The following is a 12,400-nucleotide window of genomic DNA, read 5'->3' as shown; positions in this document are numbered from 1 at the left end:
TATATATATATATATATATATATATATATATATATATATATATATATATATATAGGGGGGTACCACCTCTGGTGCAATTATAGGGACCCACAGCCTCAGAGAAGGGAACACAGAGCATTCAGGAAAAAAACTTGCCATTTAACTCTGAATACGTAAGAGTGTTCGCTTCTCCTACCACCCCCCTTTATATATATATATATATATATATATATATATATATATATATATATATATATATATATTATATATATATATGTTGTACCTAGTAGCCAGAACGTCGTACTCGACCTACTATGCAAGGCCCGATTTGCCTAATAAGCCAAGTTTTCCTGAATTAATATACTTTCTCTATTTTTTTTCTTATGAAATGATAAAGCTACCTATTTCATTATGTATGAGGTCAATTTTTTTTATTGGAGTTAAAATTAACGTAGATATATGACCGAACCTAACCAACCCTACCTAACCTCACCTAACCTATCTTTATAGGTTACGTTAGGTTAGATAGCCGAAAAAGTTAGGTTAGGTTAGGTTAGGTAGGTTAGGTAGTCGAAAAACAATTAATTCAAGAAAACATGGCTTATTAGGCAAATCGGGCCTTGCATAGTAGACAAAGAAGTGCGTTCTGGCTACTAGGTACGACATATATATATATATATATATATATATATATATATATATATATATATATATATATATAATAAAGGAAATATAGAGCATTCGGAGAAAAACGAGCCGGTTGACTCTAAATACGTACGAGTATTTACTTCTACCACCCCGTTTATTATTATTAATGTTGTACACTTTATTAATACAAGATTAAACAGTTACATATCTGATTGGTTACAAAATATGGACATTAAGAGGAAATAAAGGAAAGTTTGTTTCCTGAAGACTGTAGATTTCTTCGAACTTCTCCGACGCCGGGCAAGAACCAAGGACGCAGCGGGCATTGCCCCTCTGGATCACTACACTGAGGTGCTGGAAGAGAAAACTCGCCGCTCTACGGTCTTTTGTTTTGATGAGCCTGGAAGCAAGATCCTTAAGAAACCTCCTTGCATTCTCTCCCCATGGACCAAGGGGGTTTAGATCCTTTTGGAATGAAGTTGTACCGCTGATCTGTTTCCCTGTACTTGGTTGACGTCTCTTTCTCTGTGTGTGACCGCGGCTCCTACTTGGCCGACAGTGAGGTTGATGAATGTGGTTGCCAGGGTGGATACACAAGTGTTGTCCCCACGCCAACTGTCTGCCAGCGTTTCACGGGCGCAGTGTGATTCCATCTGGTCGGCCGGCAAAGCAAACAGAGCTACAGTTCAGAAGATTGCGGGGATCTCTCTCTGCAGGACACTGGGCAGAGGCAAGGCACCTCATAATGATGCAATTGACTTCGTCGTGCCGTGAATGCCATCTACCTGATTTTCGACAATGCAAGCCATGCCCTCCATACTTGTCTACATCTGCCTCGCCACAAATACACCTATATAGTGTATATAGGTGGGGCAGCAAGGCGGAGGACAATACCAATACGGAGCTCCTGCGGATCAAGACGTGTGCCTGTCGCAGACATAGGGACTGCCAAAAGGAAGTCCCCTGCATGGGGTGTGGGAACCAACCTGTGAGATTTATATTTATTTAATTTATATGAATTTATATTTACGTTAATTTATATACTTCGATAGCAATTTGTATGATGATAAGTGGACTGTATTTCTGCAATAATCTCACAAATCGATCCTCTACACATTAGAGGAGGGTTTATATTGAATTTATATATATGCAGCCAATCAAACTACAGTATTAACTACACATTAGTGTACATTGAAGAGGTTCCTTATCTTACTGTACAGCAGGCCTTAGTCCACCAGGTATAACCAGGATGTAGACACCACATTTTCCTCGTGTGAGGTAGCTTCCATCATCCTGGTAACTGATGCACAAAGCACGCCTCCTCGTCTTGCCCCGTCAAAAGGGCGCCAGCTACGAAGCCAGAATCCTAATATATGACAGCCACATCAGAGAAAACACCGTACAAGGAACCATAAAGACCTAGGCTTAATTACCTTGTTTGAGTCGATCATTCGTGTTCTAACCGGGCCGCCCTATCTACTGACATTAATGGCCAAAAATGATTAGATAAACGGGTTTCGGAAAGACACTTCCCTTGAGATTGATGACAGCGTGTTGATGATGGCAGATCACTACTCTGATCTTCCATAACACTTCGTCCAAGAGAATTTATAGGAGTCGAATTTGCTCCACGACTCTGTGGTCTTAACAACAATAACAATGGCTGACCACTCCCTCCTCCCTGACGCTACTGGCCTACATTGTCCAGATGACAGTAAGTGATAGAAGGGTCACATTTACTCTATTTTAATTCTGATAATTAAGTTAATTTATATGAGATGTTTTTATGATGGTAAAGTCCAAAGACTAATGTATTTAAGAATAATTCCCACCATAATAGGTGGTGAATTTATAATAGTATGTGGTAATGATATCCCGTTTTCTATAGACGGAAATTCCACTACGTTACATTTTCTATGGGTTAACTTGTTTATACAACACAGCAATATTATCTGCCTGTATGATATTATTAAATGGTGTCAGATTTTCCGACATGGGGAGCCTGCACAGCTGTGAGGCGTGCACGATCACTGGGGGTTGTTGCTGCCTCCAGCATAGCTGTGAACTTCTTTATCTCCAAAGCAGGTACACCCCAGGTACATTCCAGGTATACTACAGTTATTATGATGGGTCTTGCCCCCAATTAGGTATTCCGACAGACTCGCCAATTTCCACCCTGGCGTACTCTGCCTTAGGAGGAGTCGACGTCCCTCTAGAATGCTCGACAGTGTCCGCCACTCAGGAGCTCCTCACTGATGGAGCCCTACTGCCCTCCCCAGGTGCCACTGTTCACCCCTGGGGAGCACCTCCGTCAAACTGGGGAGCAGGTTCCCACCAACCCCAGCCTGGCACCCCGCCGTGAGTGAGGTAACTCGACCACTCCCTAGTCTCCTTCCTGGGGTTTCTATGGACCAGGAAACTCGATGTTTACCCAGGTCAAGTTGCCCTTCCATAAGGGTATTGACAAGGCCACCAACTTGACTGACCTTTCTCAGCGGTCAAGTAATACCTCCAATACAGTGGGACGTCGCTTCTCGCAGTCAAGGCTTCTTCACCACCCTCAACCAACAATACTGCTCTGTGTCCGATGTCGCTCCTCACGTAATTAATGATATCACCTCATCACCTTTCCTAACACAAGGGGGGAAATGGGGGTCAATTTAACTACGTTATAGATCGTAGTCTTGTAGATGGTGGGCGCTCAGCACAGCTCTTTACCGTGCCACGACGTGAAGACATTCTTATTGTAGGTGGATGACTCCTTCCTTGGTGCCGCCTGTTGTACAGACTCCTTCCTTGGTGCCGCCTGTTGTACAGACTCCTTCCTTGGTGCCGCCTGTTGTACAGTCTCCTCCCTTGGTGCCGCCTGTTGTATAGACTCCTCCCTTGGTGCTGCCTGTTGTACAGTCTCCTTCCTTGGTGCTGCCTGTTGTATAGTCTCCTTCCTTGGTGCTGCCTGTTGTATAGTCTCCTCCCTTGGTGCCGCCTGTTGTATAGTCTCCTTCCTTGGTGCTGCCTGTTGTACAGTCTCCTCCCTTGGTGCCGCCTGTTGTATAGACTCCTCCCTTGGTGCCGCCTGTTGTACAGACTCCTTCCTTGGTGCCGCCTGTTGTACAGTCTCCTCCCTTGGTGCCGCCTGTTGTATAGACTCCTTCCTTGGTGCCGCCTGTTGTACAGTCTCCTCCCTTGGTGCCGCCTGTTGTACAGTCTCCTCCCTTGGTGCCGCCTGTTGTACAGTCTCCTCCCTTGGTGCCGCCTGTTGTACAGTCTCCTCCCTTGGTGCCGCCTGTTGTACAGTCTCCTCCCTTGGTGCCGCCTGTTGTATAGACTCCTCCCTTGGTGCCGCCCGTTGTACAGTCTCCTTCCTTGGTGCCGCCTGTTGTACAGTCTCCTTCCTTGGTGCCGCCTGTTGTACAGTCTCCTTCCTTGGTGCCGCCTGTTGTACAGTCTCCTCCCTTGGTGCCGCCTGTTGTATAGACTCCTCCCTTGGTGCCGCCTGTTGTACAGACTCCTCCCTTGGTGCCGCCTGTTGTACAGACTCCTCCCTTGGTGCCGCCTGTTGTACAGTCTCCTCCCTTGGTGCCGCCTGTTGTATAGTCTCCTTCCTTGGTGCTGCCTGTTGTACAGTCTCCTTCCTTGGTGCCGCCCGTTGTACAGTCTCCTTCCTTGGTGCCGCCTGTTGTACAGTCTCCTCCCTTGGTGCCGCCCGTTGTACAGTCTCCTCCCTTGGTGCCGCCTGTTGTACAGTCTCCTCCCTTGGTGCCGCCTGTTGTACAGTCTCCTCCCTTGGTGCCGCCTGTTGTACAGTCTCCTTCCTTGGTGCTGCCTGTTGTATAGTCTCCTTCCTTGGTGCCGCCTGTTGTATAGTCTCCTTCCTTGGTGCTGCCTGTTGTATAGTCTCCTTCCTTGGTGCTGCCTGTTGTACAGTCTCCTCCCTTGGTGCCGCCTGTTGTACAGTCTCCTTCCTTGGTGCCGCCTGTTGTACAGTCTCCTTCCTTGGTGCCGCCTGTTGTACAGTCTCCTCCCTTGGTGCCGCCTGTTGTACAGTCTCCTCCCTTGGTGCCGCCTGTTGTATAGTCTCCTCCCTTGGTGCCGCCCGTTGTACAGTCTCCTTCCTTGGTGCCGCCTGTTGTACAGTCTCCTTCCTTGGTGCCGCCTGTTGTACAGTCTCCTTCCTTGGTGCCGCCTGTTGTATAGACTCCTCCCTTGGTGCTGCCTGTTGTATAGTCTCCTCCCTTGGTGCCGCCTGTTGTACAGTCTCCTTCCTTGGTGCTGCCTGTTGTATAGTCTCCTCCCTTGGTGCCGCCTGTTGTATAGACTCCTCCCTTGGTGCCGCCCGTTGTACAGACTCCTTCCTTGGTGCCGCCTGTTGTATAGTCTCCTTCCTTGGTGCCGCCTGTTGTATAGACTCCTCCCTTGGTGCCGCCTGTTGTATAGACTCCTCCCTTGGTGCCGCCCGTTGTACAGACTCCTTCCTTGGTGCCGCCTGTTGTATAGTCTCCTCCCTTGGTGCCGCCTGTTGTACAGTCTCCTTCCTTGGTGCCGCCTGTTGTATAGACTCCTCCCTTGGTGCCGCCTGTTGTATAGACTCCTCCCTTGGTGCCGCCTGTTGTATAGTCTCCTTCCTTGGTGCCGCCTGTTGTATAGTCTCCTCCCTTGGTGCCGCCTGTTGTATAGACTCCTCCCTTGGTGCCGCCTGTTGTATAGTCTCCTTCCTTGGTGCCGCCTGTTGTATAGACTCCTCCCTTGGTGCCGCCTGTTGTATAGACTCCTCCCTTGGTGCCGCCTGTTGTATAGTCTCCTTCCTTGGTGCCGCCTGTTGTACAGTCTCCTTCCTTGGTGCCGCCTGTTGTACAGACTCCTTCCTTGGTGCCGCCTGTTGTACAGTCTCCTTCCTTGGTGCTGCCTGTTGTATAGTCTCCTCCCTTGGTGCCGCCTGTTGTATAGTCTCCTCCCTTGGTGCCGCCTGTTGTATAGTCTCCTTCCTTGGTGCCGCCTGTTGTATAGTCTCCTCCCTTGGTGCCGCCTGTTGTATAGTCTCCTCCCTTGGTGCTGCCTGTTGTATAGTCTCCTCCCTTGGTGCTGCCTGTTGTATAGTCTCCTCCCTTGGTGCCGCCTGTTGTATAGTCTCCTCCCTTGGTGCTGCCTGTTGTATAGTCTCCTCCCTTGGTGCTGCCTGTTGTATAGTCTCCTCCCTTGGTGCCGCCTGTTGTATAGTCTCCTCCCTTGGTGCCGCCTGTTGTACAGTCTCCTTCCTTGGTGCTGCCTGTTGTATAGTCTCCTCCCTTGGTGCCGCCTGTTGTATAGTCTCCTCCCTTGGTGCCGCCTGTTGTATAGTCTCCTTCCTTGGTGCCGCCTGTTGTATAGTCTCCTCCCTTGGTGCCGCCTGTTGTATAGTCTCCTCCCTTGGTGCTGCCTGTTGTATAGTCTCCTCCCTTGGTGCTGCCTGTTGTATAGTCTCCTCCCTTGGTGCCGCCTGTTGTATAGTCTCCTCCCTTGGTGCTGCCTGTTGTATAGTCTCCTCCCTTGGTGCTGCCTGTTGTATAGTCTCCTCCCTTGGTGCCGCCTGTTGTATAGTCTCCTCCCTTGGTGCCGCCTGTTGTATAGTCTCCTCCCTTGGTGCTGCCTGTTGTATAGTCTCCTCCCTTGGTGCCGCCTGTTGTATAGTCTCCTCCCTTGGTGCTGCCTGTTGTATAGTCTCCTCCCTTGGTGCCGCCTGTTGTATAGACTCCTTCCTTGGTGCCGCCTGTTGTATAGTCTCCTCCCTTGGTGCTGCCTGTTGTATAGTCTCCTCCCTTGGTGCCGCCTGTTGTATAGACTCCTTCCTTGGTGCCGCCTGTTGTATAGTCTCCTCCCTTGGTGCTGCCTGTTGTATAGTCTCCTCCCTTGGTGCCGCCTGTTGTATAGTCTCCTCCCTTGGTGCTGCCTGTTGTATAGTCTCCTCCCTTGGTGCCGCCTGTTGTACAGTCTCCTCCCTTGGTGCTGCCTGTTGTATAGACTCCTCCCTTGGTGCTGCCTGTTGTATAGTCTCCTCCCTTGGTGCCGCCTGTTGTATAGTCTCCTCCCTTGGTGCCGCCTGTTGTACAGTCTCCTCCCTTGGTGCTGCCTGTTGTATAGACTCCTCCCTTGGTGCTGCCTGTTGTATAGTCTCCTCCCTTGGTGCTGCCTGTTGTATAGTCTCCTCCCTTGGTGCTGCCTGTTGTATAGTCTCCTTCCTTGGTGCCGCCTGTTGTACAGTCTCCTCCCTTGGTGCTGCCTGTTGTATAGACTCCTCCCTTGGTGCTGCCTGTTGTATAGTCTCCTCCCTTGGTGCCGCCTGTTGTATAGACTCCTCCCTTGGTGCCGCCTGTTGTATAGACTCCTCCCTTGGTGCCGCCTGTTGTACAGTCTCCTCCCTTGGTGCTGCCTGTTGTATAGTCTCCTTCCTTGGTGCCGCCTGTTGTATAGACTCCTTCCTTGGTGCTGCCTGTTGTATAGTCTCCTCCCTTGGTGCCGCCTGTTGTATAGACTCCTCCCTTGGTGCCGCCTGTTGTATAGACTCCTCCCTTGGTGCCGCCTGTTGTACAGTCTCCTCCCTTGGTGCTGCCTGTTGTATAGTCTCCTTCCTTGGTGCCGCCTGTTGTATAGACTCCTTCCTTGGTGCTGCCTGTTGTATAGACTCCTTCCTTGGTGCTGCCTGTTGTATAGACTCCTCCCTTGGTGCCGCCTGTTGTATAGTCTCCTCCCTTGGTGCTGCCTGTTGTATAGTCTCCTCCCTTGGTGCCGCCTGTTGTATAGTCTCCTTCCTTGGTGCCGCCTGTTGTACAGTCTCCTTCCTTGGTGCCGCCTGTTGTACAGTCTCCTCCCTTGGTGCCGCCTGTTGTACAGTCTCCTTCCTTGGTGCCGCCTGTTGTACAGTCTCCTCCCTTGGTGCCGCCTGTTGTACAGTCTCCTCCCTTGGTGCCGCCTGTTGTATAGTCTCCTTCCTTGGTGCCGCCTGTTGTACAGTCTCCTCCCTTGGTGCCGCCTGTTGTACAGTCTCCTTCCTTGGTGCTGCCTGTTGTATAGTCTCCTTCCTTGGTGCCGCCTGTTGTACAGTCTCCTTCCTTGGTGCTGCCTGTTGTATAGTCTCCTTCCTTGGTGCCGCCTGTTGTATAGTCTCCTCCCTTGGTGCCGCCTGTTGTACAGTCTCCTTCCTTGGTGCTGCCTGTTGTATAGTCTCCTTCCTTGGTGCTGCCTGTTGTATAGTCTCCTCCCTTGGTGCCGCCTGTTGTACAGTCTCCTTCCTTGGTGCTGCCTGTTGTATAGTCTCCTTCCTTGGTGCTGCCTGTTGTATAGTCTCCTCCCTTGGTGCCGCCTGTTGTATAGTCTCCTTCCTTGGTGCCGCCTGTTGTATAGTCTCCTTCCTTGGTGCTGCCTGTTGTACAGTCTCCTTCCTTGGTGCCGCCTGTTGTACAGTCTCCTCCCTTGGTGCCGCCTGTTGTATAGACTCCTTCCTTGGTGCTGCCTGTTGTATAGTCTCCTTCCTTGGTGCCGCCTGTTGTACAGTCTCCTCCCTTGGTGCCGCCTGTTGTATAGACTCCTTCCTTGGTGCTGCCTGTTGTATAGTCTCCTTCCTTGGTGCCGCCTGTTGTACAGTCTCCTCCCTTGGTGCCGCCTGTTGTATAGACTCCTTCCTTGGTGCCGCCTGTTGTATAGTCTCCTTCCTTGGTGCCGCCTGTTGTATAGACTCCTTCCTTGGTGCCGCCTGTTGTATAGACTCCTCCCTTGGTGCCGCCTGTTGTATAGACTCCTCCCTTGGTGCTGCCTGTTGTATAGACTCCTTCCTTGGTGCCGCCTGTTGTATAGTCTCCTTCCTTGGTGCCGCCTGTTGTACAGTCTCCTCCCTTGGTGCCGCCTGTTGTATAGACTCCTTCCTTGGTGCCGCCTGTTGTATAGTCTCCTTCCTTGGTGCCGCCTGTTGTATAGTCTCCTTCCTTGGTGCCGCCTGTTGTACAGTCTCCTTCCTTGGTGCCGCCTGTTGTACAGTCTCCTCCCTTGGTGCCGCCTGTTGTATAGACTCCTTCCTTGGTGCCGCCTGTTGTATAGTCTCCTTCCTTGGTGCCGCCTGTTGTACAGTCTCCTTCCTTGGTGCCGCCTGTTGTATAGACTCCTTCCTTGGTGCTGCCTGTTGTATAGACTCCTTCCTTGGTGCCGCCTGTTGTATAGTCTCCTTCCTTGGTGCCGCCTGTTGTATAGTCTCCTCCCTTGGTGCCGCCTGTTGTATAGACTCCTTCCTTGGTGCCGCCTGTTGTATAGTCTCCTTCCTTGGTGCCGCCTGTTGTACAGTCTCCTTCCTTGGTGCCGCCTGTTGTATAGACTCCTTCCTTGGTGCCGCCTGTTGTATAGTCTCCTTCCTTGGTGCCGCCTGTTGTACAGTCTCCTTCCTTGGTGCCGCCTGTTGTATAGTCTCCTTCCTTGGTGCCGCCTGTTGTATAGTCTCCTTCCTTGGTGCCGCCTGTTGTACAGTCTCCTTCCTTGGTGCCGCCTGTTGTATAGACTCCTTCCTTGGTGCTGCCTGTTGTATAGACTCCTTCCTTGGTGCCGCCTGTTGTATAGTCTCCTTCCTTGGTGCCGCCTGTTGTATAGTCTCCTCCCTTGGTGCCGCCTGTTGTATAGACTCCTTCCTTGGTGCCGCCTGTTGTATAGTCTCCTTCCTTGGTGCCGCCTGTTGTACAGTCTCCTTCCTTGGTGCCGCCTGTTGTATAGACTCCTTCCTTGGTGCTGCCTTTGTATAGACTCCTTCCTTGGTGCCGCCTGTTGTATAGTCTCCTTCCTTGGTGCCGCCTGTTGACAGTCTCCTCCCTTGTGTGCCGCCTGTTGTATAGACTCCTTCCTTGGTGCCGCCTGTTTGTATAGTCTCCTTCCTGGTGCCGCCTGTTGTATAGTCTCCTTCCTTGGTGCCGCCTGTTGTACAGTCTCCTTCCTTGGGGCCGCCTGTTGTACAGTCTCCTTCCTTGGTGCCGCCTGTTGTATAGTACTCCTTCCTTGGTGCCGCCTGTTGTACAGTCTCCTTCCTTGGTGCCGCCTGTTGTACAGTCTCCTTCCTTGGTGCCGCCTGTTGTATAGACTCCTTCCTTGGTGCCGCCTGTTGTATAGTCTCCTTCCTTGGTGCCGCCTGTTGTATAGTCTCCTTCCTTGGTGCCGCCTGTTGTACAGTCTCCTTCCTTGGTGCCGCCTGTTGTACAGTCTCCTCCCTTGGTGCCGCCTGTTGTATAGTCTCCTTCCTTGGTGCCGCCTGTTGTACAGTCTCCTTCCTTGGTGCCGCCTGTTGTATAGACTCCTTCCTTGGTGCCGCCTGTTGTATAGTCTCCTCCCTTGGTGCCGCCTGTTGTATAGACTCCTCCCTTGGTGCCGCCTGTTGTATAGACTCCTCCCTTGGTGCTGCCTGTTGTATAGACTCCTCCCTTGGTGCCGCCTGTTGTATAGACTCCTTCCTTGGTGCCGCCTGTTGTATAGTCTCCTTCCTTGGTGCCGCCTGTTGTATAGACTCCTTCCTTGGTGCCGCCTGTTGTACAGTCTCCTTCCTTGGTGCCGCCTGTTGTATAGACTCCTTCCTTGGTGCCGCCTGTTGTATAGTCTCCTTCCTTGGTGCCGCCTGTTGTACAGTCTCCTTCCTTGGTGCCGCCTGTTGTATAGACTCCTTCCTTGGTGCTGCCTGTTGTATAGTCTCCTTCCTTGGTGCCGCCTGTTGTATAGACTCCTCCCTTGGTGCCGCCTGTTGTATAGTCTCCTCCCTTGGTGCTGCCTGTTGTATAGACTCCTTCCTTGGTGCTGCCTGTTGTATAGTCTCCTCCCTTGGTGCCGCCTGTTGTATAGACTCCTTCCTTGGTGCTGCCTGTTGTATAGTCTCCTTCCTTGGTGCCGCCTGTTGTACAGTCTCCTTCCTTGGTGCCGCCTGTTGTATAGACTCCTTCCTTGGTGCTGCCTGTTGTATAGTCTCCTTCCTTGGTGCCGCCTGTTGTATAGACTCCTTCCTTGGTGCCGCCTGTTGTATAGTCTCCTTCCTTGGTGCCGCCTGTTGTACAGTCTCCTCCCTTGGTGCCGCCTGTTGTATAGACTCCTTCCTTGGTGCCGCCTGTTGTATAGACTCCTTCCTTGGTGCCGCCTGTTGTACAGTCTCCTTCCTTGGTGCCGCCTGTTGTACAGTCTCCTCCCTTGGTGCCGCCTGTTGTATAGACTCCTTCCTTGGTGCCGCCTGTTGTATAGACTCCTCCCTTGGTGCCGCCTGTTGTACAGTCTCCTTCCTTGGTGCCGCCTGTTGTATAGACTCCTCCCTTGGTGCCGCCTGTTGTACAGTCTCCTCCCTTGGTGCCGCCTGTTGTATAGTCTCCTTCCTTGGTGCTGCCTGTTGTATAGTCTCCTTCCTTGGTGCCGCCTGTTGTACAGTCTCCTCCCTTGGTGCCGCCTGTTGTATAGACTCCTCCCTTGGTGCCGCCTGTTGTATAGACTCCTTCCTTGGTGCCGCCTGTTGTACAGTCTCCTTCCTTGGTGCTGCCTGTTGTATAGACTCCTCCCTTGGTGCCGCCTGTTGTACAGTCTCCTTCCTTGGTGCCGCCTGTTGTATAGACTCCTCCCTTGGTGCCGCCTGTTGTACAGTCTCCTCCCTTGGTGCCGCCTGTTGTATAGTCTCCTTCCTTGGTGCTGCCTGTTGTATAGTCTCCTTCCTTGGTGCCGCCTGTTGTACAGTCTCCTCCCTTGGTGCCGCCTGTTGTATAGACTCCTCCCTTGGTGCCGCCTGTTGTATAGACTCCTCCCTTGGTGCCGCCTGTTGTATAGTCTCCTTCCTTGGTGCTGCCTGTTGTATAGTCTCCTTCCTTGGTGCCGCCTGTTGTACAGTCTCCTCCCTTGGTGCTGCCTGTTGTATAGACTCCTTCCTTGGTGCCGCCTGTTGTATAGTCTCCTTCCTTGGTGCCGCCTGTTGTACAGTCTCCTTCCTTGGTGCTGCCTGTTGTATAGTCTCCTTCCTTGGTGCTGCCTGTTGTACAGTCTCCTCCCTTGGTGCTGCCTGTTGTACAGTCTCCTTCCTTGGTGCTGCCTGTTGTATAGTCTCCTTCCTTGGTGCTGCCTGTTGTACAGTCTCCTTCCTTGGTGCCGCCTGTTGTATAGTCTCCTTCCTTGGTGCTGCCTGTTGTACAGTCTCCTTCCTTGGTGCCGCCTGTTGTATAGTCTCCTTCCTTGGTGCCGCCTGTTGTATAGACTCCTCCCTTGGTGCCGCCTGTTGTATAGACTCCTCCCTTGGTGCCGCCTGTTGTATAGTCTCCTTCCTTGGTGCCGCCTGTTGTATAGACTCCTCCCTTGGTGCTGCCTGTTGTATAGACTCCTTCCTTGGTGCCGCCTGTTGTATAGTCTCCTTCCTTGGTGCCGCCTGTTGTATAGACTCCTCCCTTGGTGCTGCCTGTTGTATAGTCTCCTTCCTTGGTGCCGCCTGTTGTATAGACTCCTTCCTTGGTACTGCTCACTCCACGAGGTGTTGCTCACTAGATGTTAGGTGGCAACAGATGTCGCTTGGACTACCCAGACTAATACACTTCCTCCGCCTCACATGTTGCCTCGTCCCGTGGGTTCTTCTCCGGTGTAAGAGGGTGTTGAGCTGCCCCGGACCAGGACTGCTACGATATTCTCCATACAGCTCCAGCGTGGAGCGCGGCCCGCGGGTTGACACACAGCCCCACACGCCGCCTCACGAAGTCACCCAGAAGCTCTGTTTTCATGGAGCCTTGGGTGCCATCTTCCACCGTCCAGCTATATGGGG

The 12,400-nt window shown here is 51.8% G+C and overlaps 1 protein-coding gene across 1 annotated transcript in view; it reads right to left on the bottom strand.

Moving 5' to 3' along the window:
• Positions 1 to 3,328: 3,328 nt before the first annotated feature.
• The window catches only part of LOC123758774 (plectin-like), a 39,782-nt gene continuing 30,710 nt past the window's right edge, over positions 3,329 to 12,400 (bottom strand). The window contains exons 5-9 of the mRNA XM_069320298.1: positions 11,483 to 12,073; positions 10,253 to 10,663; positions 5,954 to 7,453; positions 3,893 to 5,173; positions 3,329 to 3,733 (exon numbers count right to left, since the gene is read on the bottom strand). Of these exons, the coding sequence (XP_069176399.1) occupies positions 3,329 to 3,733; positions 3,893 to 5,173; positions 5,954 to 7,453; positions 10,253 to 10,663; positions 11,483 to 12,073 (4,188 nt within the window). The remainder of the gene's footprint in view (positions 3,734 to 3,892; positions 5,174 to 5,953; positions 7,454 to 10,252; positions 10,664 to 11,482; positions 12,074 to 12,400) is intronic.

This window comes from Procambarus clarkii, chromosome 1, assembly GCF_040958095.1.
Source record: "Procambarus clarkii isolate CNS0578487 chromosome 1, FALCON_Pclarkii_2.0, whole genome shotgun sequence".
In the NCBI taxonomy this organism is placed as follows: Eukaryota; Metazoa; Arthropoda; class Malacostraca; order Decapoda; family Cambaridae; genus Procambarus; species Procambarus clarkii.
This window is presented reverse-complemented; position numbering and strand designations above follow the sequence as displayed.